The sequence below is a fragment of the Pipistrellus hanaki genome (assembly GCF_964339955.1).
Source record: "Pipistrellus hanaki genome assembly, chromosome: 13".
Classification (NCBI taxonomy): domain Eukaryota; kingdom Metazoa; phylum Chordata; class Mammalia; order Chiroptera; family Vespertilionidae; genus Pipistrellus; species Pipistrellus hanaki.
The window spans coordinates 58,327,710-58,354,709 of record NC_140515.1 but is presented as its reverse complement, the minus strand read 5'-3'; the positions used below and the strand labels follow the sequence as shown (position 1 = coordinate 58,354,709).

The window sequence follows — 27,000 nt, the reverse complement described above, 5'->3', positions numbered from 1 at the left end:
CTCTTCCTCTCTGTAAAAAATCAATAAAATATATATTTTTAAAAATGTCCCGATTTTTGGAAAGAATGCTCGACAAGCTAGGGAACAGGAAGGGAATATATGGTTTTCGGCGGCCATGTGACTATTTAGCCAGGATATGAGTTTTATATTGTTTTTGTTATAATTTTATAATGTTAAACTTTAATAATAACAAGTAATTGTTGAGAACTGATTATCGAGAACTGCTTATCAAAGTTCGCATTGGTGATCAGTTGTTAGAATTGTGGAATACAGGCTGTCCTTACCGGGAACTAATGCTGTGACTGAACTCGTTTTAAATAAAGTGTGGACATCAGAAAAATCACAATTAAGTGTTGAGACTTTGAAAGCCATTTTATGTGTGAAATATAATTTAACAAATTCTTGTGAAAATTTTCATGACCTTTTAAATAACGACAGTAGCCGAGACCGGTTTGGCTCAATGGATAGAGCGTCGGCTTGGAGACTGAAGGGTCCCGGGTTCGATTCTGGTCAAGGGCATGTACCTTGGTTGCGGGCATATCCCCAGTAGGGGGTGTGCAAGAGGCAGCTGATCGATGACTCTCTCTCATCGATGTTTCTAACTCTATCTCTCTTCCTTCCTCTCTGTACAAAATCAATAAAATATATAAATAACGACAGCAATCTACTAAAAAAAATTCACTCAAATGAGAAATATGCCAAAGAATAAAATAATACTATACATAATTTTTAAATTTATTATATTTGTAAATTGTACTTATGTCGAAAATTTAAAAAAATATATTACAATACTATTTTTGCATTCTATGAAAATTTTTGTTGCTCCATAGAGACCAAATTTTTAATCAAGGACCTCCCCTCCTCCCCCGGTCAATGGTGTCCCGCTTTACCAATGTTAAAATCTGGTCACCTTAGTGTAGATGGCAGCATGTGGGCGGGTCCTAGGCTTCCGAGGCCTTCCAGGGTGTGCCAGTGCCTCTGGGATCCCCGGACTCTGGGTGTAGGGTGGGGTGGGGAGGTGAGTGACATGGGGTGGGGTTTGGAGAGGGATATGGCGGGGAGGGGGAGGGGAGGGTGCAGAGAAGGTCCGCAGGGGTCTAGTCTGTGGCTGTCAGCCGAAAGGATCCGGGCCAAGAACCTCTGGAAAGTTCGGGAGAAGGAACACGTCTGAGCCTTTTGCACTTGCAAGGCCATCGGGTCTCCGCCCATGCTGGCCCCTGGCCGCCTGCCAATCAGGGAAGTGAGGACCATGGGGGTGGGGCGGCAGGCAGGGATGGTCAGCCCCCAGGCGGCCACGCGGCACAGTCCACCTTGTCTCCGAGCTGCGGAAGTGAGACCTGGGACCGCACACATCCGGAGTTTCACTGAGGGAGGGGGTGAGGGGAGAGGGACGGAGCCTGACACCCGATCCCGGTCCCATCCACCTGGAGCTGAGTTGGATCCTCCACAGCTGGCATTGCCCCCGTTTTGCAGACCGGAAGACCGAGCCCCAGGGAACAGAATGCCTTGCGGGGCCGGAGCAGGGTGGGAGTCTGATCCCAACTCTGGATCCGGAGCTCACACGCCCACCCGTGGCCTTCTCCGCCTCCCCCAGTTTCCTGGGCTCACCAAGGAGCAGGTGCAAGGCCTGGGGCTGCGCACACCTCCTCCGAGCCCTCCGGCCGGAAGGAGGGTGAGAGGATCGGAGAAGTGGCACGGCCCACCCTCCTCTCTTCTCCCCACCCCCCGCCCAGGGTATGCCCCAGGTTCCCGGGGAAGAAGAGGGGCTCAGTCACCCGCTTTGAGGGCTGGGGCACCCGGAGAGCCCGGCATAGGGCCCCTGGGTAAGGCAGTTCTTCAATGGGAACCATCTGCTGTCCCAGCCCCTGTACAGACAAAGGGGCGTCCCAGCTGCTAAGCAGCAGAGCTAGGATCTGAACCTTGGTTTCTATGGGGCCAAATCCCAAGCTCTCCACCCCAAGGCTCCATCCTTTCTCTCTAACAGTAACTGCTTTACTGAATGCCTACTATGTGCCAGGCACTCTCAGTCATGTCCAGGCTCACTCCATTGTCTAACCACCACTTATTTCCTCTCTTTACAGATGAGGAAACTGAGGCACAGGCAGGTTACCATGTGCCCTGGGTCTCACAGCTGGCAGGTGGTGCCCAGTGTCCCAGCCCCTCCCCACTTCCTCTCTGGGTGCTGGAAGCGTGCCCTGCAGAATCAGTGCCAGGGCAGACTGGGTGTAAGCTAAAGCTTTGCCCTCCCACCACCCTCTGCCCGTTAGACAGCGCTGCGCACCTCACGGGGTGCTGTGAGCGGTGGTGTGCCCCTGCGTTGCCCCCGGCGCCTGCCTGCCCCAGGTGCTGTGGGTCCTTCTGGCCACCTCACTATCACCTCTTCTGGCCTGGCAGCTCCTGGGGTGTCCCTGCTGACGGCTGGTCCCACACTGCCACCCACTGGCCATTCCTCCCCTGGTTCCACTTGCCAGTGCACACCTAGATTGTCCCTTGGAGGTACCCTTCCCTGCTCCCCGGGATGGGCCTTGCTCCAGGGTCTCCCTGCCCCTCCCCACCCAGAGCAGTCACCAGACAGGTCACAGCAGTGCCTTCCTCACGGCGGGCTCATTGGGTGTCTATATTCTCACTAGGAACTGTCTCTCCTCTTCTTCTTCTTTTTAAAAAAATATATATATATTTTATTGATTTTGTACAGAGAGGAAGGGAGAGAGATAGTTAGAAACATCGATGAGAGAGAGTCATCGATCAGCCGCCTCTTGCACACCCCTTACTGGGGATGTGCCCGCAACCAAGGTACATGCCCTTGACCGGAATCGAAACTGGGACCCTTCAGTCCCCAAGCCGACGCTCTATCCATTGAGCCAAACCGGTTTCGGCTGACTCTCCTCTTCTGAAGGACAGTCCACATGTGTGTGTGTATGTGTGTGTGTGTGTGTGCGCGCGCACGCGTGTGTGTGCTGTAACATTCCAGAGGCCTCAGTCCCGTCCCCTCGGACATGCAGGTATCATGAGGTCTGTGTGTCAGAGTCTGCCCCCACAGACCCACTCCGGCCCCAGCCCAGCCCCGCCGTCCCCAGTGCGGGTCCTCCCATCTGTGTGCCGGTGGCTGTGGCAGACACCGCTGCTGGGACAGGAGCGGCACGAGGAGAAACCGTGCCTGCTGGGCTGTGGAGGGCGGCTACGGCGGTGGACAGGTGCCAGCCCGGCCTAACGAGAGGGCATGCTCCTCTCGTGGCAAAGCCACGTGCAAGTCCCACACAATTGGAGCCAAAGGCTGCAGTCGTAAATGTGGCCTGATGGTCGGAACCTGTGGTTCCGCGTGGCTGGGAGTGATAGAGGCTGCGGGAGGGGCAGCAAGTAAACAAAGCTGGGTCAGGTGATGTAGCTGAGTAGATTCCAAACGTTGTAAATATCTTGACCACGCCCTTACTTGGCCTCGTGGAATCTGGCTATAAAATAAAGACTCACCTTGCAGGCCATGGCGCTGTCTCTCCATCAGAGAGGAGCGTCCCCCCCTGGCCCCAGCTTTATTCTCTTGCCTGTCTGCTTTAATCCTTCACCGCGCCCTCCCTCCCCCAGCCAGGTTCACCCGTGGCTGTGCCATGGGCACACTGGGTTAAAAGCAAACACCTGTCTGTGTGGGGCGCAGGTGGGGCGTGTGTGGTGTGTGAGCACTGGCGTTGGTTATGGAGACTGCGGGGAGAGGCACGGCCCCCGCTGACTTTTGTCATTTCTGCGTAGTTTGAGTTTATTATAATAAGCAAGGATTAGTTATGGAATTTAAAAGTTTAAGGTAAAGGACACCAGTTTAAGAAAAACAATTATAAAAATGTTAGAGGAATGGTAATCTAATTAATTCCATTTCAAATTTATTTTTATGTTTTTAAAAAAATATATTTTATTGATTTTGTACAGAGAGGAAGGGAGAGAGAGAGCTAGAAACATCGATGAGAGAGAGTCATCGATCAGCTGCCTCTTGCACACCCCCTACTGGGGATATGCCCGCAACCAAGGCACATGCCCTTGACAGGAATCGAACCAGGGTCCCTTCAGTCCCCAAGCCAACACTCTACCCATTGAGCCAAACCGGTCTCGGCATCAAATTTATTTTTAAATACATTGGTATTGATTACATAGAGGAAGGAAGAGGGAGGGAGAGATAGAAACATCAGTGATGAGAGAGAATTGTGGATCGGCTGCCTCCTGCATGCACCTCACTGGGGATGGAGCCCCAAACCCTGGCATGTGCCCTGACCGGGAATCAAATGGTGACCTCCTGGTTCATCGGTCCATGCTCAACTCCTGAGCCACGCATTAACTCCAGTTGCAGAAAACATGTTATCTCAGAGCATGCAGAGAGATGCCCTGGCTGGGAGCGGACCCAGCCCCCACCCTCACCTGCCTGGTTCTTTGTTATGAATGGGATTCTGCTCAGCCTCCAGTTCTTCTGGCCCAAACCAGAGGGAGGGTCCTTCTCCAGCTGCCAAGCCATGGAAGCTTCCAGATCTCAGGCTTCCTCCAAGGCTCTGAGATCTCAGATCAGATTCTCAGACGGGGCTCAGGGACAAAGGTCCTGGGTCCAGCTGAGCATAAATGTGCGTGAGAGTGTGTGTTCTGTGTTTTTGCATGCTGGTGTGACTGCGCATTTGTGTAAACATGTGTAAACATGTGTGTATATGTGAGCTGTGTGAGAGTATGTGTGAATATGTAGATGTGGGTGGGGCCAGGGAGTCACACCAGAGGAGAGCCTAGTTTGAGGGTAAGAGCTGGCCCTGGAGGTGTTCTTTGGGGTTGGGATGGGGGCTACTGACCTCTGGCAGGGGGCTTGACCTCTCAGGGTTCTCTGTCTGCGTGTCTGTCACATAGGCTGCATGGGATGGGCACAGCCCTTGCTTTTCCAATCCAGTGAGATCATTGGGTGCCCAGGTAGAGCACTCACCCAGCGTCTGATCGAAAAGAACGGTTCAGCAGGTCAGCTGAGGCTGCCACCAGGCCTCCTGTTTTACAGACCCTGCTGGTTTGAAGGTCACCTTGGGCTCGGTTAGCCTTAAAGGGCCTTCAATTCAATGTCTGCACCCAGCGGGTCCCCACTCACCAGGAGCTGCTGCTCTGAAGAGCCTGGACCCGAAGCCCAGGCGTCCACGTGCGTCTGTGAGGCATGCGGGAGGGGGCGGGAGGAAGGGGCGGTCGCTGGTCCCCAATCCCAAAGCCCAGAGCAGCTCAGAGACACCTGTGTGTGGGACAGGGCCCGGCAGCTGCGGTCCCGCGGGTGTCCTGTAGATGGCAGCAGAGGCACGCGGAGGGAAGCTGTAGTCGCACCTGCCTAGTCCAGGTGAGCCTCCCGGTTCGGTTAGGTCCCTCGGCCTCGGGGTTGGGGATGAGACGGGGACACACGCAGGCGTGGAGCAGATTTGTCCAAGGAGACACAACACCCCCTGCGGCTCTAGACAAGTTGCTTCTCCTGGGTGAAATAGGAGTTTCACAGCTTTTGATGGGAAAATTGGCTCAAAATAAGTAAGGAAGCCTAAGAACAGACCTACACGTGGAAGGGGAAATCACAAAGCTAATAGAGAACCTGTCACCGGGGTGTGGGAGGGGGAGAGTTTTTATTTGTCATTTATTTTAGCGAGGAAGGAAAGGAGAGAGAGAGAGAGAAATAGAGAGTGAGAGAGAGAGAGAGAGAGAGAGAGAAATAGAGAGTGAGAGAGACATGGGTGTGAGAGAGACACAATGATCAGCCGCTTCCTGCAAGCAATGGCCTCCACGGGGAACGAACCCGTGACCTCTGGTGCGCCGGCCGAGACCCCAACCAACTGAGCCACACTGGCCAGAGCAGGAGGAGACATTTTATTTTATTATTTTATTTTTAAAAATATATATATTTTATTGATTTTTTACAGAGAGGAAGAGAGAGGGATAGTTAGAAACATCGATCAGCTGCCTCCTGCACACCCCCTACTGGGGATGTGCCTGCAACCAAGGTACATGCGCTTGACCGGAATTGAACCTGGGACCTTTCAGTCCGCAGACCGACGCTCTACCCACTGAGCCAAACCGGTTTCAGCAGGAGGAGACGTTTTAAACACGATCCTAAAAGCCCAAACTTTAAGGGGAAAATTGAATGGGAATTTAGGATTTCTGAGTTAATGATGCCTCCCAAGGGAAAAAATAAGCTAACGGTATGAGCAGGGGGTGCACACAGGAGAGAGATGCCAGTGGCAGAGAGACGCGAATCACAACGAAATGCTCTCTCACTCAGCAGGTGGGCAAAAATCAGGATTTTAGATTGGGCCCCGGGAAGGAAGTCTCAGGTTTACAAGCCCATGGAAGGCCGCCAAAAGAGAAGGAAAAAAACAAAACCGACTCAAGTGGAGGAACAAGACTTCCTAGCTCGCTCCTAAAATCAGGGGCTCGCCCAGCCCAGGCTGGAGGGACCCCTTTTCGGGCCAGGGAGGTCCCGGGAGCCTGAGAGGTTGCCGCCCTCCGGAAACCACGCCCCTTTATGCAAATAACAGCTCGGGGCGGGGCCTGCCTTGGGCTCCCGCCCCGCCCCGTCCCGCCGGGGAACGCCTGGCCCTTTAAGGCTGACCAGGCCCGGCCTCCGGTTGTAGGCGCGCGGGGGAGGGGGTGCGGTCACGTGGGCCGCGGCCGGCAAGACTCGCGGCTCCGGGCCGTGGCCGTCGGCTCCCGCTCCCGCCGCCCCTGCCCTTCGCCCGCGCCGCTGCCCGGTGCCCTGCGGTCAGGTACGCGCTCGCCAGGTGCCCTCCCCGCGCCCCTGCGCCGCCCGTTCCCGGGACCCACGGCCCCTGGCGCACCCATAGGTGCCCCGGGCGGCTTCGCTGGCGCCCGGAGGCGGCGCGACCCCCGCCCCTGCCGCGCGTCCGTCCGACCCTGGGCAGTTGGTCCCCAGCGCGCCCCAGCCCGCACCCCCAGCCCCGTCCGGCTCGGGGCGCCGCGGCTGGGGTGTGTTGGAGGAGGCTGGGGTGTGTTGGAGGAGGCTGGGGTGTGTTGTTGGAGGAGTCTTGGCGAAACTCGCTCTTCCCTCCTCCCCAGGTGCCAGGCTGGGGCCGCCTCTGCGCGCCCCGCGGGGGCCATGGATGGCGAGACGGGCGAGGCGCAGGGGGGCGCGGTGCCCCCGCCGGGCGCACCCTCCGGCCCCGGCCAGGCGGGCGCCCCGGCCCTCGCGGGGCGGCGGGAGCCCAAGAAGCACGCCGTGACCGAGGACTACCAGCTGTCCAAGCAGGTGCTGGGCCTGGGCGTGAATGGCAAGGTGCTGGAGTGCGTCCACCGGCGCACCGGCCAGAAGTGCGCCCTGAAGGTCAGTGACCTCCCTGCGCCGCAGGGACCCCGGGACCCCAGGGCCGGCCGCAGGGCTGTGCGCCTCCCGCCGCCTTCTTAGGTTCAGCATCAGGTGTCAGCCTCAGCCTCAGCCTCAGCCTCAGCCTCAGCCTCAGCCTCAGCCTCCCCTCCCCGCGGGGCCAGGCTCCCGGCTGCCCCGCGTTAGAGGTGGGAAACTGAGGCTCAGCCCCGCTGAACTCTTGGTGGCCCAGGGAGCGGAGGGGTGGAGTCTGTGGAGAGCCTGTGGACCCGGAAGTGGAGGAGTGGCCCCTGGCCCGGGGTGCTGGCTGGGCTTGTGTATTCCCGCCACCGAGAGGGGCCCTGATCCTGGAGCTGCTCCCGTGGTTGGAATGCGTCTGACTTTCCCTCTGAGGCAGAGAAACCACAAAGCTTGGAGGTGGGGGTTGAGGAGGGAGGGAGTTCCTTTCTCCTGCCCGCCTGCCTGCCTGCCTGGGCCCGCGGGAGCTTCCCAGGCTGCCTGGTGGGCAAGGCTGATGATGCCCATCACACCCGCGGGCAGGAGGCTGCTGACGGCTGCCGCTGAGTCACCGGCCCCGGGCGCAACAAGGCAAGCCCTGCTCCATGCCTGACCCAGCCTGGCTCCTGGGAAGAGGGCGGGCCAGCCAGCTAGCCAGGGCACACCTCAGGCTGCTCCCTGACGGAGGTGGCATCGGGCGAGTTCTGTGTGGGGTGGGGGTGGCTGGCCTAGCCACCTAGTTCTGGCTGAAGTCACTTAGTTCTAGGCCCGGACCCTGCCCCATACCCGGAATCCTTTGAATCTGAGAACTTCAGTTAACTCAGTTTGTGGCCTCGGCCGCTTGGATGGGCAGTGCCTGGCACGGAGCGGCTCCTGGAGGTCGGAGCCCAGCAGAGGACCTGCCCGGGGTACAGGTGGTGCCACTCTGAGCCTGAGCTCTCAGGCCTGCTCTGACCTCTGGCCTGCATGGGCGGGCTCCGTGACCTTGGAGTAGGTTCTGGAGTCTTGACAGCAGGTCTCTGCCTCTGTTGCGGGGAGAGGGGAGAGACACGGGCTGGTGTGAGCTGGGGAGGAGACGATGGGCATAGAGTTGCTGGCACAGCGCCCCGGGCAGGCCTGGCGAGGCGACAGCACTTATTTAGGGCACAGGGTCTGCCAGCGTCCGAGCAGGAGCCTGGGCTCAGCTCCCTGTGTCTTTCCCCGGCGCACTAGAGCTGAGAGAGGGGGTGGTGTCCCTGGGTGGTGTTGGGGATCAGGAGGCTGGGTCCAGAGGAGGCCCGGGGTGGGCTGCCGAGGCCGGGTCTCAGATCGGCTCCTCTGCCTGCTGACCCAGCAGCGGGGTGGGGGTGGGGCCCTTTGGGAGGCCCAGGCAGCGGGTTCTCGGAGTCCTTCGGGGGAAAGATGGCTCTTCTGAGGGGGGTGGGCTCCGGGGGTGAGAAGGGAGCATGCCCACCCTCTCTCTCAGCTCCGCCTTAGCCCTTTCACCCGTGTTCGAGTCGGGGTGCAGACTGGGTGGGGAGGGGCTGCCTGAGGCCAGAGAATCTCTTCTTAGGTCCACGGCCCTGTGAGCCAGGGCTGGGCTCTGACCGGCCCCATGCTGTGAGCGAGGCAGGCCTGAGAGGGGGCTGCAATGGGGTGGGGCAGGTAGCACCAGCGTTAACCAGGCTGGGTCCAGGCCCTGCCCATTGGTGCCGCGTCTGATGAGGGACTCGGGGCCCTCCTGGCTGCAGCGCCTTCCAGAGCACGGCTCCTGCACCGGGGCCCCAGCGCCTTCTGGGCTCCGGACTGGGCGCTGGCCGGCTCCCCGCGGGGCCCGTTAGGCTGTATGGGTGAGCCTGGCGAGGCCACTGGCTTAGGGCTTAGGCCCCGCAGGACCTGGCCCCACGCTGGCCCTCGGGAGGGCCGTGGAGGAGGTTTGGCCCCCACCTTCCAGGTCTTGCCCCCTCACACCAGTGGCCACGCCCGGAAGTCCCTACCCAGCCAGGTAGGCTCACATTACACCCCCCAAGCTGGGCTGGCACAGCCCCTGGTGCGTGGGGCCTGTCCGGGGTGTGGTGGCCTCGCCTGGAGGAGGGAGGCGGCACTTTTCCTGACATTTGCCTCTGCCCCCTGCCCAGGAGGGCCAGGGCCTGGGCATCTCAGCACCTGGGCAGGCCTGGGCCCAGGGACTCAGCCCTTTCTCTGCCTTGCCTCGCCCCCTCCCCAGCTGCCCAGGTCAGCCGAGGTGGGCCTCTGGGCTCCGTGACTTTCTGCCCCCCCCGCACCTCCATCCCAGCTCCCCGGGCTGGCCTGTCTTCACCTCGTAGCCCGGACACGTGCAGGCCGCCGCTGCCCTTCCTGGTGGTGCAGGCCCGGTGCCCCGGCCTCCCTCCGGGCCCTCCTCTCGGCCTTGTGGCCCGAAGACGGCAGACAGCGCCCAGCATCTGATAGCACTCTCCGAACAGGAAGAGCTGTGGTCGCCGCCCGCCCCAGTGGCTGCTGCTGTTCTGCGGGGGCCCTGGGGGAGCAGGCCCCTCCTTCCGGGGAGCGGCCTCTTCCCCTTTCCCTCGGCCCTGACCGCTGGCTCGGTCTCCCACGGCCTTGCTGTCGCTCAGGGGCCCCCGCCCGGGGCAGCCTCCGCAGCCAGTGCCCTCACGCTGCTGGCCATGCCACCCTGGGTGCTTGCTGCTGTCCCCTGGGCAGGAGCTGGGCTGCCTGCTGAGTATGGGCGCAGTGACCCCCTCCTGCTGACTTCTCACTGTGCCCCTTCCCAGGCCCGAAGGGCTGATTGGCACCTCGGAGTGTCACTCCTGACGGGGCACGGGCCCGAAGCTCTGTCCCCACCAGTTACCCCGGCACATCAGAGACCCCGCCCCTCCACCCTAATCACAGAGGTGAAGACTGGGACCCGAGCTGTAGTGAGAAAGTTGCGTGGCCTGGTTGGGATGGGATTGCCGCAGCGGCCAGAAGCCCCCGGGCGCCTGACTTCCTCCCCGGCCCTCCTGTGGTCCTCGGCCTCCTGGCGGGCGAGGTAACCATGGCGCTCGCTTAGGTAAATAAAAGCAAGAAAGGCCTGGCGAGGCCAAGGCCGGGGTTCCTCACGGGGAGGGCAGGGAGTCCTCCCGCTGGCCCTGCTCTCGGGGCGCTGGGCCGGGCGGGGCCCCCTGCCCTGACCGTGGAGCATGTTGGAGGTCCCCCCGGGCTCCCAGCGCCCTCCTCTCTGGGCTCTGTCAGCCAGAGCGGGGTGGTGGGCGCGGGTGCGCATGCCCGGGAGATCCCCGCATTGCTCCATGGGCGCGGGCCTGTGGGAGCGGGCGCGGGAGCCGGGTTTGGGGTGGGTGCGGCTGCCAGCGGGCCAGGTGCCGGCTCACTCGGCAGCTGCCACGCCCTCGCCTACCTCTCCAGACCGGTCAGGTCAGCCTCCGCAGGGGCGCCTGCCACTGAGTCAGCTTATCAGGAAGTGGACGAGGGGCTGGCGGCCCAGTGGTCGCCGCCCTGAGCCTTTCCCCAGGCCCCTCTCCTGGGAGGGAAGGTGTAGGGCCGGTGCTGCCACGCTGGCGGAGCCTGCTGGCTGATTTGCCTGGCATGTTGCTCTTTCCCCCGGGATCCTCGGAGGCCTCAGACCTGAGCCACGCAGCCGTGGAGTTTCCGGCGGGCGGGAGGGTGGGGAGATGCTGTGCGCCTGCCCAGCGGGCCGTGCCCACGGCGTGAGGAGCTGCCGCCCGCCTCCCGGCCGGTCTTCCGTCAGGAGCCGGTGCCGGCGCTCCAGGCTCCGGGCTTCGGCGGTGTGGACTCCGGGATTCTCACCGACAGCTGACAGTTTCCAGAGCGTTCTGTCTGGCAGGCCCCGTGTTCCATGCATGACACACACGTGCTAGCTCACCTCACTGCTGCCATTCCCGTTTTGTGGATGGGGCACTGGGGCTCAGAGCGGTGAGCGCCTTGCCCGAGGGCCACAGCTGGTGAGGGGCAGGGCTGGAGTTTAGCCCCGAGGTCACCTCCGTGTGCCTGGTGCAGACCTGCGGGCGACGGGAGGGGCTCCTGGGCGGGGCCTGGCACCGCCCTCCACGGCCCTCGGCAGCCCTGGCCGCCCCGGCTCCTGATGGAAGACCAGCCGGGTGCTGCTCTGGTGTTTGCCGACCTCTCCTCCCGACACAGGACTCGGGGGCGGGTGGATGATGGTGACCCCTCGGGGTCCGTGCGCGGGGATGGGTGGCTGCGGGGCCGCCTGAGAACGGCGCTGGGTCAGCCACGCCCTGTGGTCCGCAGGGCGGGGCCGCGGGGGCCTCGGGAGGAGCCTGCCTGCTCGCGTCTAGGTCTCTGGCCTGAGAAGGGCATGGCAGGGTGTTGACCGCCTGCCTGGCGTGACAGCTCCGTGCCCGCTGTGGGCACCACTTCCCCCGGCAGGCCTGTCCGGCAGGATGTGGCTGCTCTCGGCGGGGCTGCTGGAGGAAGGGCTTTGAGCAAGAGGCCGTTGTGGCGGGCTTGCAGGACGAGGCCGAAAGGTCGGGGGGGGGGGGGGCTGTCCCTCAGGTTCACCCCTCACCGTCCCCAGGCCTCTGTCGGGGGGAGGGGGCTCCCTCTTCTCGCAGAGCCTGTGGTCACAGCAGGTGGAGGCTGCCGCGGGGTGTCCAGCTCCGGCTGTGTGGGCGGCCCCGGCCTGCACGGCAGCAGAGGGCTGCCCGCGGGGTTTGCCCGGGAAGCCGTTCTTCCCGTGGGGCATCGCCGTGGGAGACCCTGCACGGGGCCGCCCGTGGGGCTTCTTGCTCTGAGCCCCCCAGCTTCCTCGGGGCGCAGCCTGGCCGCTGGCTGCCGGGCCCCGAAGGTGATGCCCGGGAAGACCCGGGTGAGGTGTCCCCGCACCCCTGGCCCTGCGTGCGCCGAGCCCTGCGCGTCCGGGTCTGCGGGGCGGGGCAGCGAGACCCCGGCTGCCGGCTCCTCCCTGGGGCGCTCGGGGCTGCCTCCCGCGCCCCGTCAGGTGGAGACCTTGCATGAGCCCACGTGAGGGGCGGCCGGGGTCGGGGAGGAGCAGGCTCCAGGCTTGAAACCCTCCTGCACTCTCTCCCCGAGTGACCGCGGGTGGGGACAGTTCCGGGATCGTCTGCAAACCCGCCTTTGTGTGCAGCCAGCCCTGGGGGAGGCTCCCCGCGATCCTGCCGGGAGAGCAGCTTCCGGGGGGCAGAGGTGGCCCGGGCGCTTTGGGGTGGAGACAGCACCCGTCTGTCTGTCTGTCTTTCTTTCTTTCCTTTTCTTTTTTTTTTTTTTTTTTTTTTTTTTTAAATATATTTTATTGACTTTCTTACAGAGAGGAAGGGAGAGAGATAGAGAGCTAGAAACATCGATCAGCTGCCTCTTGCACACCCCCTACCGGGGATGTGCCCGCAACCAATGTACATGCCCTTGACCGGAATCCAACCTGGGACCTTTTAGTCTGCAGACCGACGCTCTACCGCTGAGCCAAACTGGTTTCGGCAGCACCGGCCTTTCTGAGGACTCGCTTGTCTTTACTCTGAACCTGGGAGGCCAGCCCCTGGGGGGAAAGGGGGTGGAGGAGCTCACGTCCAGGCTCCCCTCCTGACCGCCCTGTGGACTGAGTGCCCTGGGGCCTGGCGGGGGCTGAGACCTGCTGGTGGGAACTGGGGTGCAGGCTGAGGCGGGCGGAGGCAGCTGTCGAGGGGCCAGGAGCCCAGGAGGCCTCCCAGTGCCGGGCGGGCCTGCGATGCGAGGACAGTGGTCAGGGCGCCTTGCAGGCTTGGAGTAAGGTTTCCGTTATCTTCGGACGACCAGGGCTTTGTCCCTGCTGCTGTCTCTGTGGCTCTTTCTGTCTTCCTGCCTCCTGTCCCTCCCATTTCTTCTCTCCGCTCCGTTCCTCCTGCTGTCGCCCCGTCTGTCTCCCCCCACCCCCCGGGCTCCGCTGCTCTCACTGAGCCTCTCGGCTCCCGGCTGGCGGGGCCTCTTCTCTGCAGCCCGGGGCGGAGGCCGGCGGAGGACAGGCGACAGGCAGGGCTGGCCCGGGGCTGGGGGTCCTCCCGGGCCCGGGGAGGGGGTGCGGGGCAGGAAGGAGGAGCGCCTGGCTGTGCCCATGCCACTCCCACGTCCCCTCCTGCCGCCGGCCGTGGCGAGGTGCTGGGCCTTGGCAGCCGCAGCCGCGGAGTCAGGAGCGTTTGGGCCAAGCGTGTGACCGGAGGTGTCCCCCCGGGCGTGGGAAGTCAGCCTCCCGCGGCCCTGCTGCCGGCTCTCCATGGCTCCTCCCGCGGCTGGAGCCGGGCCTCGGAGCGGGAGCCGCCTGGGGAGGGGCAGGGAGGCTGAGAGGTGCCGTGTAGCCGGCCCCCTCCGAGGGGCACGGGGCGCACACTGGCCCGCACTGCCTGGCCCGCACCCGGAGCCGCTGACTGAGCCTGCACCCCGCACTGACCCCTCACCCCAGCGGGGCTCAGAGGCTATTTTTAGGGCACAAAGGCCAGGGCGGGCTCCGGAGGGACACACAGCTTGTTCTGCAGAAGCCCCCCGCACAGCCAGCCCCTTCCCCGGGGCGTGGCCCGGGGCTGGTGGCTCTGCGTGTGCCCCGGGGGCAGAGGCACAGGCTGGGGGTGGGGGTGAGAGCACCTGCTGACCGCGGCACCACAGGGTCTCCGATCGGGCCACTGCCACCGCCACGGCACAGTGCAGAGCCCGAGGCCGGGCAGACAGAGCTGCTCAGCAGGGTGCCACCTCGCAGGGACACGCCCAGGCTGGGCCGGAACCCCAGCCTGACTGGCAGCCCGGTCGTGGCTCTCAGCCATCCCCGTTCTCCCCCCCCCCCCCCCCTGTGTGCGGGCTCTGCCGGGGACCGGGAGCAGGGCCTCTGGTTACAGCCGACCACCTGGAAGAGGAGGGGCTGGTGCTCTGCTGGACCGGGGCCCCCTTCTGGCGGGCAGTGCCAGGAAGCACGCGATGGTGCCCCCCCCCCGTGCCCCCTGCTGGAGCTGAGCTTGCAAGTGGATGGGTAGCACAGAGAGTGGCTAGAGGACACCCGGACGCCCCCCTGAGGTTCCCAGGGGACAGGCAGCCGCAGTGGCACCGCCCGCAGGGTCTGGGCTCCGCCAGGGACCGGGCTCTGGGGTACGGCTCAGTTTGAAGACCCCCTCCCCTCTGGACGCCATGGCCCTCACCCGGAGTCAGCTGGGCCGGTGCCAGGGCGCGTGCCCTGGGAAGACCGAGAGGGGATGGTCATGCAGCCATTCCCGCGCAGGAGCGTCCTCGGGGGGCCACTGGGTCTCCTGGAGGCCGCCGGGTCTCCTCCTCCCTCCCTGCTTCCCCTATCATGTCTGTGGCTCCTTTTTTTCAGTCCTCACCAGAGGGCATGCTTTCCATTGATTCTACGGCGAGAGGAAGGGAGGGGGCAAGAGAGGGAAATAAACATCAATGTGAGAGAGAAACGTGGTTCGGTTGCCTCAGGCATGCACCCCAACTGGGGATCGAACCCACAACCTGAGTACGTGCCCTGCCCGGAAATCAAACCCGTGACCCTTCGGTGTACAGGATGATGCTCTGAGCAGCCGATCCACCCGACCCAGGCGTCACCAGGGAAGCCGGGCAAATCACCAGGGAGCGGCCGGGCGTTGGAACCGGGGAGCCCTCTGGCTGAACACGCCAGGGAGAGAGAGGGGTCAGGGGTCAGGGGTCAGGGGTCGGGGAGGCTGGGATCCGGCTCCCTTGCCTGAGTGGGGCCATGGCTGCCTGTGCTCAGCCGGGCCTGTGTGGGGAGCTGCAGGGACGGGGATGAAGTCGAGGGAACCGGGAGAGATGGAGGCTCCCTAGGCCTCTGCGCCATGCCTCCGGGGGGTGCCAGGCCCAGGCCCCCAGCGCCCCCTTCTTAGTCCTTTGTCCATCTTGGTGACATCTCCTCCCGGTGTCACTGCTGAGAGCCAGGACAGGGCAGCAGTGCCTCAGCGGGGTCACTAGGCACGGCCTCCTTTGCCCTGACCCCCCCCCCCCCGTTGGGGAGGGTGGGCTGCCCTCTGTGCCCTGTGGACACACAGTCTGTGGCGCTTGATGAGGAGGGACCAGAGGGGGTGTTCTCTCTGAGATGAGAACAAACACGTGTGCTTGCTGAGATCCCGCAGTCTTCGGAGGAGGCGTCCTGTTTCCCGCCGTCACAGGAGGAAGAGCACCAGTCACGGAGCTGGTTTTGACAGGAACATCCCCATAGAAGTTACAGGAGAGAGACCTGGACCCTCGGAGGGCAGGCAGGGGCCCCAGGGGGCCCCAGGGCGCCGGGGTGGCCCCCGGGAAGGCGGGGGCGGAAGGCCAGACCTGGCAGCTGCCCCCCTCCCTCCCCGCCTGGGAGCACACCCCACCGCCTCCTCCCCTCCCCAGACCTGGCACTTCCGGCTTTGTTTCCAGGTTGTCTGTGGCTGGTGGGCCGTAGGTAAACTGAGGTAAACACCAAAATTTATCAAATTAGAGGATTCTGTGTTTCTGAGACTCGACAGGTTCAGAATGCGCGACAGCCTCGGCCACCCCCTCCCCTCCCTCCCCTCCCGGACTCTGGTGGGCGGTCAGGGAGGTCCTGGCCTGGCAGCTCTGACCCCCCCCCACCCCCCCAACTGCCATCGGCGCTCAGGCCTCGGCCTGGGAGGGGAGCGGCTGTTTGGGGCCTCCTCTCCCTGGGTCCCCTCGGAGGCGCTGCCCTTTCCCATCCTGCTGCTCTGCCAGGCTCTGGCTCTGGACAGAAAGGAGCCGGGACCAGTTCCCTCGGGCTGTGGTCGGCAAACCGCAGCTCATGAGCCACCTGCGGCTCTCTGGCCCCTGGAGTGTGGCTCTTCCACAAAACACCACGGCCTGGGCGAGTCTGTGTTGAAGAAGTGGCGTTAGAAGAAGTTTAAGTTTAAAAAATGTGGCTCTCCGAAGACATGTCAATCGTGCTGTTGACATTTGGCACTGATGAGTTTGCTGACCGCTGGCCTAGGGCGTGTGTCCTTGTCAGGCATCCGAGTGGCAGTGACTCCTCCTGACCCACATCGGCACCGGGGGCAGCAGGTGCCCGGCTCCGGGCCCGGGCCCAGGCGGGGCTGCCCGTGAGCGTGGGCGCCGGGAAGGATCTGTGGAATGGCAGGCCTCCCCGGGCGGAGGGCTGGGTCCCCGCCCCGGAGGACACTGGGACGGGCAGGCGGCCGTGTGGGCCGGTGACCCAGAGAAGCCCACAGCTCCCTGTGCTCGGCCTCCTCCGCGGACGGTGATGGTGCGTGACCGGCTGGGGAAGGGCCGGCGCTCAGGGGTGACGCGGCTGGTCCAGGGCCGGTTCCTGGCACGTCGCAGCTGTGATGGCCACAGTGCAGACCTGGTCTGGAGCCAGGGGCGCGGGGCCCAGCTCCACGTGGGAATGAGCCCAGCAGCTGTCTGCGTGGCCCCACTGCCCGGGGGCTGACAGGTCCCATTGTCCGGAGCCAACGGGTCCCACTGTTCGGGGGCCACCAGGTCCCACTGTCCGGAGCCACCAGGTCCCACTGTCCGGAGCCAATAGGTCCCACTGCCCGGAGCCAAGGGGTCCCATTGCCCGGAGCCGACAGGTCCCACTGCCCGGGGCCACCGGGTCCCACTGCCCAGGGGCCAAGGGGTCCCATTGCCCGGAGCCACCAGGTCCCACTGCCCGGGGCCACCAGGTCCCACTGCCCGGGGCCACCGGGTCCCACTGCCAGGGGCCACCGGGTCCCACTGCCCGGGGCCACCAGGTCCACGTGGGGATGGACTCTCCCTGCTCAGCTGTGACTTGGAAGCCCCTTAGCGCGTAGAGTCTCAGTGTGTCCACAGCGGAAGGAAGATGCCGGGCTTCTCAGGACACGGGCGCTGGCAGGGCACCAGGGGGAGAGGCAGTCACTGCCCAGTCACTGCCCGGAAGGCTGAGCATCCCGCGGGGACCGGGCATGTGGGGTCAGGGGAGTGGCGGGAGCCGTGGAGGCGGAGGAGTCAGCGGCCGGCCAGCGGGGCCGGACACAGGACACGGTCAGGACCTGATGGAGCGAGGCCTGGTCCGGTGCGAGGCCAGCTCGCCCCGAGCTGCGCCTTCGGTCCCATTCGGTCCCGTTCGGTCCCATTAGCCCTAATGAGCTGGGAAAGCTGGGAAAGCTGGGAAATGAGCTTGCGGGAGTGATGCCACCGGCTGGGGCGCTAAATGCGAAGCTGTGGCTAAGATGTTCGATCTGACGCTGGCAGGCAGCTCCCCAGTGGCTCTGGTGCCCTTGGGGGTGGGGGATGAGGGGTGGCTCTGGCTTGAGAAGGAAGATGCTGAGGCCTTAACAGGACATGCCTGCCCTGGCCCGGCGGCCCCGTGGGTGGGGACATCGTCCTGGGCACCAAAAGTTTGGAGGTTCCATCCCCAGTGTGGTCTGGACGGGAGGCAATCAATCGATGTTTCTCTCTCCCCTCCCTCCCCTTTTCCTCTTTCAAAAAATAAATAAAAATAATAAAAATCAATCAATCAATCAATCAATCAAAACATATCCTCAGGTGAGGATTTAAAAAAGGACACCCCTGCTCTGACTCCTGACCTCGAGGTCAGTCTATACTGTCCCATCCTGGGGCTGAGGCCTCTGCTCTGAGTGGACAGAGCAGCCAGCAGAGGTCACACTGGCCGGCCAGGGGCAGGGTGAGTGTGCCCCTGGCCCAGGGGAGGACCTCGGCGCTGGGAGCCGGAGGGACCTCAGATGTGGCTGAGCGTGTGGCGGATGCAGAGTGCTGTTCTCACCCCAGCCTCCCCTGCAGAGAACAGAGGCTCCCGCAGGGAAAAAGATGAGCTGAAAGCCCGCATTTTTCTGTAATATCCTGTTTGGTCCTGCCGCCAGCACATGCGGCACTGAGCATGTGCACTGCGGAGCCTGGCCTTGCTGGGGCTCCGAGGAGACCCCGCCCCCCCGGCGGGGGAGGAGGTGTCAGGGCCATGCCAGCCCCTCCTGCCACTCCCCTCTCCATCCTCAGGCCCAGGACAGAGCCGGAGGCCTAGGAAAGTAACGGGCCTCCTCATGTTATCAGCACTCCTGCTGGTGTGCCGGGCCGCGGTGCCGGGGGCGGGCTCATGCCGGGCGGCGGTGCCGGGTGCGGGCTCATGCCGGGCCGCGGTGCCAGGTGCTGATGAAGGCCCATCTTAGCTGTGGCCGTTGATGCTGTATCTTTGCACAGTCAGTCATTGAAGGCGTGGCCGGCTGTCCTACCTGTCCCTCCGGAACAGCCAGTGCTAAGTGGCTGAGAATCTGGTCTTGGCGGGAGTTCAGGGCGTCGGTGAGCTCCCGTCCCTGGGGGTGAGAGCCAGCTCCGGCCTGGTTCCCTTCTCCGCCCAGCCCACCGGGGGGACTCAGCGTGAAAACCTCCTGGCCTCCGCTGCGTGCCTCCTCCTCTTCGCTCACAGAGAACGGCGTTCTCGTCTTCCCTGGCCCCGTCATGCCGAGGGTTACAGACGCCTGCAGCCCTGCGGTCGGGGCCGGGCAGGGGCTCGGGGGCGCGCAGGGAGGGAGGCCTGGGTGCCTGGCGTCAGAGCTCCCTCTGTCCTAGGGAGGACCTCGGGCTGTGGGTGTCACGAAACCCAGCACCCGTGTTTCTTCAGTTGCCGGCGCCTGGCTGGTGGGAGGTGGGAGGCCGGCTGCTGCCCCGGAAGGAGGGGGGTTCCGGCAGAGGCCGCGGGGAAGGGCGGGGGCGGGGGCGGGGGCGGGGCGGGGAGAGCTGCCTACCCAGGCTGGTGGCCCGGGGCCTCCTGGGTGTGTGGGACAGATGGAGGCCCGTGACTCTGTCATCTGAGGAGAGCCAGCCCCGGGTGATGGGCTGCGGGCACTGAGCATGTGGGGGGCTGTGGGCTGCGTGGCCCGCCTGGGCTGGGAGGCGCTGGAGAGGCGGTGGGCTGGTGCCAGGGCTACGTCTTCACCGGGCGGCTGCAGACATCCAGCTCCGAGCTCTCAGAGGCTCAGGGAGCCCCAGTGGGAGCAGTGGTCTGAGCAGAAGGTCTGGCGTGGTCACCTGTGTGGGCAGGGCTGTCTGTCACGGGTTGGGCAGTGACAGCAAGACCCCAGTCTTTCCTGGGCCCCTCTCTGTGCCAGTCCTCGGCCGGGCACTCGGAGAAGGAGGAAATACTAGGTGAATAAGTGGACAGATGGATGGGCCCCATCCTCTGGGGCTCGAAGCCAGCATCACAGAGGCTGGAGCCACAGGCCCACACCCTCACACCATCGTCCCTACACCCATACACCCCGCACGCCCCGCCTGTACCCGCATGTACCCGTGTTCCCAGGCACACCCCCCCCCCCACCTCACACGCCCTGCCCGTGCACAGGCCTGTGCGCCTGTGCACACGTGTGTTTCAGAACGAGTTTCCCGAGTCTTGCGAGCTGGAGTGTGGCCAGAGCCTCTCGGCGTGGGGCACCCCCCCGTGACGTGGCCTCCCGGGGAGGGGCCGTCCTGCAGCCCCATCAGGACTCCCCGCTGGGCCGCTCTCCTCCTCTGTGCATCGGGCTGGGCCCGCCCGCTGGCCGCACAGGGGGCACCCCGTTCCCGGGAGACACAGGAGCGCGTGTGTAAGTGGCAGGTGGCTTTTCCAGCGGCAGATGCCGCTGCCCTTGGCCCAGCTCCTGCCCGGAAGAATGCCCCCACCCACAGAGGGCGCCTCGGTCCTGGGTGGGGCGTGGTGTGGGGGCGTGGCCAGCTCTGAGGCGATGCTGGAGGGCGTGGGCCCTCTGCCCCCGTCCTTGGCCGGGCCCCCACCCCGGTCCGGTGTGTGGGGTGGGGTGGGGGACTCGGCCATCCAGCTTCCCAGCGTTTATAAAGGCTCCGATCAGAGCCAGGCATGTTGAAAGTGCAGTGTGTGTGTGTGTGTGTGTGTGTGTGTGTGAGTGTGATTAGGGTTATCAAAAGGCACAGCTAATTGTAGGTTGTGAGCCAGTGCTACCCAGGAGGGGGATAAAAGGGGACGCGGGGGCGCTTCCCGAGAGCTGGAAATGTTTTCTGTCCCCATGGGGGTGTGGCTTCCAGGGGTGTGTGCAATTGTCAGAATTCACTGAGCTGGTCATAGAAAGAACAACAGAAAGCCTCATAGAACTGGGCTCTTGGAATTGGTGCGTTTACCTCGGTAAACAAGGTACAGAAAGGAGGAAAAGTAAAGGGTGGGGAGGAAACGAGGCACCTTAGACCCTCGTAGACGGCGTAGTCAGGGAGGGCTTCCCAGAGGAGGTGGCGTCGGAGGATGCCTAGAAGAGAAGTCCCTGGCTATGGGGGAGGAAGGGGCGGAAGCTGAGGCTCAGGAGGTTCGGGGCCACTCTCCAGGGACAGCCCGAGGGTCGAGGGTCGGACTGAGAGTGGCAGCCGCCCGGGAGAGCTCTTGGCAGCTGGGCCTGGGTGGGGCCCTGCCGAGAGGCCGGGGTGGCATCTGTGTTTTCTGGGGTCAGCATTTCCCGGCTCCCGGGCCTGTTCTCGGGGCCCTGGCACTCAGAGAAGCGCTATTTTAATGTGTGTGGGAACCGAGTCCCTAAATATGCGCAGTGCGCGGCGTGGGCCGAGGGGGCCGGGAGGGCGCAGCGTGCAGGGCCCCGCAGGAGCTCAGGGCCGCAGGAGCGAGCCATCCCTGGTTTCCAGGCCGTCGCCCAGGCTGAGCGAGCCCGAGCGAGCCAGGATCCCTGCGCTGCCACCCGCCCCCTGCCGTGCGTGACGCATCCTGCGGGGATGACTCTGCCGTCGGGCTGTGGGCTGCGGCTTGGAGCTGGGAGAGTTTGCCTGAGGTCACTCTGAGTCATCGGAGAAATTTAGCCCCAAACCCGGACTGCACCCCTCCAGGCCGTCACCTCCCTCAACTCGGCCCTCTCTGCCCCCCCCCGTCTCTCTTTCTGGGTCCACAACCCCGGGCCATCCCGGTGCGGCCCTGGCCTGGGCCCCACAGCCGATGCCGCTGGCCTTCCAGCCCGTCCACTTCCACTTCACCTGCCGCCCGAGGAGGGCGGCCTCGGAGCCCTGCCGGCCGTCAGGTCCCCCCTCCCCCCGCCCCCCGAGAGCTGGAAATGTTTTCTGTCCCGATGGGGTGTGGGTTCCAGGGGACCCCCGGGGCCTCCCCGGCCAGCGGCCCCGCTGCGAGGGGCTGACCTCCCCCGGGACCCCACGCGGGGGAGACCTGTCCTCCCGTCCTCTCTTTGTCCTCGTAAGCAGGGCGCCGGGGCCGGTCCCAGGCCTCCCTGAGCCCCCGCCCCTCTGCCCCGCGCCGCCCCAGGTCCTGTACGACAGCCCCAAGGCCCGGCAGGAGGTGGAGCAGCACTGGCAGGCGTCGGGCGGCCCCCACATCGTGCGCATCCTGGACGTGTACGAGAACATGCACCGCAGCAAGCGCTGTTTGCTCATCATCATGGAGTGGTACGCCCGCCCGCCTCCGCGCTGGGACCCGGGGCTCCCCGGAGGGTCAGCTCACTGCCCGCCCCTTATTCTGAGAGCTCGCTTCCACCCGCTCCAGCTGGCAGCCACAGCTCCAGGCTGCCCGAGGCCCAGGGCGCTGCCGGACTGCCCCGGGGGAGGGCAGAGGGCCGGGGCCTGTGCCGGGGCAGCCGCTCAGTCCCCTCTCTTCCAGCATGGAGGGCGGCGAGCTGTTCAGCAGGATCCAGGAGCGAGGTGACCAGGCTTTCACCGAGAGAGGTGACGGCAAGGCTGGGTCTCGGGCAGGAGGGAGGGAGGGGAAGGGAGGGGGTGCAGGGTTCGGACTGAGAGGGATCACAGAGCGTTGCCGTGTGATGCTGGACAAGGCCCTGCTCCTCTCTGTGCCTCAGTCTCCCCAGCTGAACAAGAGGGTGAGACAGTGTCCCGCCCCACGAGTCCTAGGAGCGTGGGCTCGCCGTGGCCTGGGGTGGAGGCCTCAGAGCCCTGGTACCGCCCAGCCGCTGCGCTGGGGAGAGGGGCCCAGGCCTGAGGAGCGAGGGCTAAGGCAGCCCCCAAGGAAACGATGGTGACTGGGCAGGTGTATGCGATGGGGTTCTGGGGTGCAGGCTGCCTGGCCTCTGACCGGCACCGCTCGCTCTCCCGTGTCTGCAGAAGCTGCGGAGATCATGCGTGACATCGGCACCGCCATCCAGTTCCTGCACAGCCACAACATCGCCCACCGTGACGTCAAGGTGAGGGCCAGGGCCCAGGTCAGGGGGACCAGAGGGGACGTGAGAGTCACCCCCCCAGTGGCTCCCAGCACCCAGTGCGTGCAGGCCCGTCCTTCAAGGCTCTGCTCCCGGCCCAGGCTGGGCTCCCGTCTCCTCTCCCCGGCTCCAGCTCACTCGCGCGGCTGCGGCCACGCGGGTCTCCTCGCTGCCTTCACCCTGCAGCCTCGTGGCGGCAAGCCTGGCCGAGTGCCTGCCTCCAGCCGGGAGGCCCTGGAAAGCATCTTGCTTAACCCTCACCAAACCCCGTGAGGCTAGGCGCCCGTGCCCATTCTACAGACGGGAAAACTGAGGCTCAGGGAGAGATTGCCACGCCCAGGGCCATGAAGTTGCCACATGGGCTGGTTCACACAGCAGGGAGTTTTGGGAGCACGTCCTGTGCGGGCCCCGGGCAGGGCTGCCTGGCCCCGTGGCGGCTTCCTGAGGGGACAGCCTCCAGGCCGCGCCCTCTAACGCCAGCCTTTGGGGGAAAGAGGCATTCGCTGGGCGGCGAGGAGGAAGGAGCCACGTGGGTCCGGTTGCCAGGGCTGCTTGCTCTTTCCCCCACCCCGGCCCTCCCACCTCCCCCGCCAGCAGGACTGGGTCTTAGAGGTCATGATCAGGCCGGTGGGAGGCACACCGAGGCCCCCGCACGTGCCTGCCCAGGCCCGGAGCTCGGCCTCCCGAGGCCTGTTTCCTCCCTGGGCCAGCGAGCTGCGGGCCAGCTGTGGTCCCGCTGCTGGCTCCGGGCCTCCTCGGGCCGGTCCTGCCACCCCTACAGTTCTCCTTGGGTTCCGGGTCCACCCGCAGCCACCGCAGACTCACCTTCTGAACCCTGCTTTGCTTCGGCCCCGGCTTCCTTCCCCCTCTCCCAGCAGGGAGGGAAACCTTCCCCCGGAGGTTCCCTTGTGTAGACAAAACCTGCTTCCCGACCCAAGGTCAGATCGTCTCACTCGATCCTGAGGAAGAGCTTTCCCCGGCTCTGCTCTGGTGCTTCGCCCCCCCCCCCCCCTTCCTCTCCTCCTGGGCCTGGGCCTGCCTGCTCCGGCACAGCCGGGGTGAGAGGGGAGGCAGTCTGGTGAGAGGGCACCTTGAGGCTCCGTCCCCGCCTGGTGCCTCGCTCCAACCCCCGTCTCCCCGGCCCGGCCCAGCCCGAAAACCTGCTCTACACGTCCAAGGAGAGGGATGCGGTGCTCAAGCTCACCGACTTCGGCTTTGCCAAGGAGACCACCCAGAATGCCCTGCAGACACCCTGCTACACTCCCTACTACGTGGGTGAGTCCTCGGGCGTGGCGTGTCCCCCGCGTGGGGCGCCGTGGGCTGCAGAAGCCCAAGGGTTAACGCCCGGGAGCGAGGGAGGGGCGATCCGTGTGCCCGGAGGCAGGGAGGTGGGGGGCCGGAGCCTGCAGAAATATCCTCCCGAACTTCAGCTTCTGCTTTTGAAAATAGATCCAGGAAAATTCTGGCTGCAGCCTGAGCCGGGTGACATCACGGCAGCTCTAAATAGACACGCGGTGCAGGCTGCTGGGCCGGCGGAGCCTGGCGCCACGGTGTTCTCTCCCCGCTCCCCTTCCCGAGAGGGGGCAGGCCTGTCCCCCGGGGGCCGGGGCTCCGGCCGCCTGCTGTGGCCCGGGACGGCCTGGTGTGCACACACTCAGGCTTCCGGAAAGTTCCCGGCTCCCTGTGAGCGGGCAGCCCGCAGCTCGCCGTCCCTGTCAAAGGTGCCCTCTGGGCGTGGGTGGTGCCGCCTTTGCCGAGGGCTCCTCTCCCTCCGGAGCCTCCGAGAGCGGCGAGGGGCGGAGATGGCTGGACCTGTGTGTCAGGACCTGCGTGGCAGGCTTTTAACTCACACCTCCGGGCTCTCCATCCATCGCCCTGATGGGAAGACCGAGGCCCATGGATGGTGGCCAAGCGGACAGGGGGGTCCAGAGCCCTGCCCACCCCTCCCTGCCCTGTGTGTTCAGGGAGGCAGGGGGCACAGGGCATCTGGGGGCACCTGTGACGGGCCCTCGCCGAGCCCTGGGCCGGCCTTGCTCTCCTCTGCCCGCCCACCGTGCCTGAGCCGGCCTGGAGGCGCCGAAGGCTCTCCCCGCTCCAGCCCAGCCGGGATGCGGGTTCACTTCCTGGGGAGCTGCGTTGCCTCCCCCAACTTCACACACATGCTGCCTTCCTAGACGGTGCCAGACGCCAGTCTGCGCAGCCCCGCTCCCTCGCATGGCTCCTGCTCCCCCCTCGCCCGGGCGGCAGGCTCCTGCCTGGGCTCTGGACCCTCGGGGCTGAGACCTCCCGTGCCCTCTGCCCTCCGCCCTGCAGCTCCTGAGGTCCTGGGTCCGGAGAAGTATGACAAGTCATGTGACATGTGGTCCCTGGGCGTCATCATGTACATCCTGTGAGTACAGCCCTCCTGGCCCCCGTGTACCCCAGAACCACAGCCGCCCTCCCCCCTGCTGTGGGCCGCCCTCCTCCGGCCGCCTGAGGCCTGTCCGCTCCAAGGGCAGAGGGTGGTCCTGGGAAACTCCCGGGGAGGGGGGGAGGGGGGACAGAGGGCTGGCACTGTTGCCATGGCGCCTGGCTGCCTGTCTCCCAGTTGGGACCCGGGGGAGGAGAAAGGTCCGCCCTGGCACTGCCCCCGCCGGTGCCAACGCCCCGCGCCCTCCGCAGCCTGTGCGGCTTCCCGCCCTTCTACTCCAACACGGGCCAGGCCATCTCGCCGGGCATGAAGCGCAGGATCCGCCTGGGCCAGTACGGCTTCCCCAACCCCGAGTGGTCGGAGGTGTCCGAGGACGGTGAGTGAGCCTCCCGCCGGGCCTCTGCCTTCAGCCTGGACACCCCCCCGGGGGGTCAGACCCGCTGTGCACCCCGGGGCGGGTCACTGGCTTTTTTGAGCTCGGGCTTCTCTCTCTGTCAGACAGGCTCAGCATTTGCCTCCTTCAGGCTCCCTCTAAGGCCCGTGCCCCATCCCTGTTTTCCTGTGGGGGCCCCGGCCCGGCCCGCCTCTGTCCATCTCCCACTGCTGCTCAGCAGATGGCCCCGGACCCCACAGGCTGGCAGCGGGGGTCAGGGACTTGGAGGCTTGTGGTGTCTGGGGCGCGATGGGGGGCTGGCTCCCAGGAACTCTGTGCCCTCCCCCTCCCCGCCTGTTCCTAGCCAAGCAGCTGATCCGCCTCCTGCTGAAGACGGACCCCACAGAGCGCCTGACCATCACGCAGTTCATGAACCACCCCTGGATCAACGTGAGCGCCGTGGGGGGGCGGGGGGCCAGCCAGGCGGGCGCTGCCGGGCGGGCGGGCGGGCGGGCGGTGGCTCGGGGCGCTTCGCGGGGGCCACACACGTGTGGCAGCACCCCACCTACGGCCTCCCCTGGCCGCTGCCCCCGCCAGGCTCCGTCAGCTCCCTGAGCCTCGGTTTCCCCACCTGCGCCCGGGAGGAGGGGCGGGGGAGCCGGGGAGGTGCCCGCCACAGGTGCCCGCAGGCTCTCACCCGCGGGCGTGGGCCTTGCAGCAATCCACGGTGGTGCCGCCGACGCCGCTGCACACGGCCCGCGTGCTGCAGGAGGACAGAGACCACTGGGACGAAGTCAAGGTGGGTGGGCGCGGCCTGTCTCCCTGCGGGTCCCAGGGTTTTAGGAAACCGGACCCAGGCTGATGGCTACTCAGAGTCTGGGTCTTGGCCCCGGCCTGGTGCCTGGGGCTGAGCCAGAGGTCCCTCCACAGCACATGGCGCTGCACTGCCCCCTCCTGGGCGGAGCCCCTGGCTCACTCCCTCACCTGCGGGCTCTGGCTGCCATCTTGTGAGCCACACCCCTGGGAGGGGTCCAGCCTGGTTTTAGACGCAGCAGAGGCCAGGCTGGCACATATGGGGCAGCAGCTCAGAACCCCCAGACTCCCCGGGCACCATCCTCAGGCCCCAGCGCCCTGCGTGTGCGTGAGGCGGTGCCCCGCAGGCCGCGTGGTCCCGTCCCTGACCCTGGTCCGGGTCCCAGTCCCGCTGTCCCGGTGTGGGCCTCCGGGGGTCAGCATCGCGCCCACCCCAGAGGACCGTGGGGAGGACCGTGGGGTGCGCGTGGACAGGCCCGGTGCCGGGCGCACAGGGGGTCCCTGGGCAGCAGAGGCGGCATCGCCGTCGCTGACCTTACGAAGGGGCTGCCCGGCCGGAGGGGCGGCCTCTGCGGCCGGCTCATCCTGACGCCCGCCCCCAGGAGGAGATGACCAGTGCCCTGGCCACCATGCGCGTGGACTACGACCAGGTGAAGATCAAGGACCTGAAGACCTCCAACAACCGGCTCCTGAACAAGCGGAGGAAGAAGCAGGCGGGCTCCTCGGGCGCGCAGGGCTGCAACAACCAGTAGCCCCGGCCTCGCCTCGGAGCGGCCGGCCTGGGAGCAGCTGGCCTCGGAGCGGCCGGCCTCGGGGCCTGCGGGCCGGACAGGCGGGGCTGAGGCCCCGGTCATTTTTTTAAACACAAGGACTATTTTGTTGTATTTTAATTTGTCACGTGGAACTTCAGGATGGGGGACCGTGGCCCCACCCCTCCCTCAGCGCCCCAGTGCCGGTGCCGGTCTGAGGGGGCCGTGCCTGGGGCCGC

General features: G+C 64.9%; 2 protein-coding genes across 2 annotated transcripts in view; one reads left to right on the top strand and one right to left on the bottom strand.

Moving 5' to 3' along the window:
- Positions 1–27,000, bottom strand: part of CISH (cytokine inducible SH2 containing protein) — a 262,755-nt gene that overhangs the window by 5,289 nt on the left and 230,466 nt on the right. The window lies entirely within an intron of this gene.
- MAPKAPK3 (MAPK activated protein kinase 3) lies at positions 6,607–26,886 on the top strand. The gene is made up of 11 exons (XM_084902346.1): positions 6,607–6,743; positions 7,054–7,318; positions 21,513–21,652; positions 21,864–21,928; positions 22,322–22,401; positions 23,568–23,691; positions 24,730–24,805; positions 25,078–25,202; positions 25,564–25,649; positions 25,918–25,998; positions 26,615–26,886. The coding sequence occupies exons 2-11, from the start codon at positions 7,094–7,096 to the stop codon at positions 26,762–26,764; spliced, it is 1,152 nt and encodes a 383-aa protein (XP_084758472.1). The 5' UTR covers positions 6,607–6,743; positions 7,054–7,093; the 3' UTR covers positions 26,765–26,886.

What these genes read in the sequence shown, in the direction of transcription:
- MAPKAPK3 (XM_084902346.1), top strand. Translation starts at nt 7,094, where the DNA reads ATGGATGGCGAGACGGGCGAGGCGCAGGGGGGCGCGGTGCCCCCGCCG. An exon ending in CTACACTCCCTACTACGTGG is followed by an intron (nt 23,692 to 24,729) that starts GTGAGTCCTCGG and finishes TCCGCCCTGCAG; the next exon opens with CTCCTGAGGTCCTGGGTCCG. An exon ending in TGAACCACCCCTGGATCAAC is followed by an intron (nt 25,650 to 25,917) that starts GTGAGCGCCGTG and finishes TGGGCCTTGCAG; the next exon opens with CAATCCACGGTGGTGCCGCC.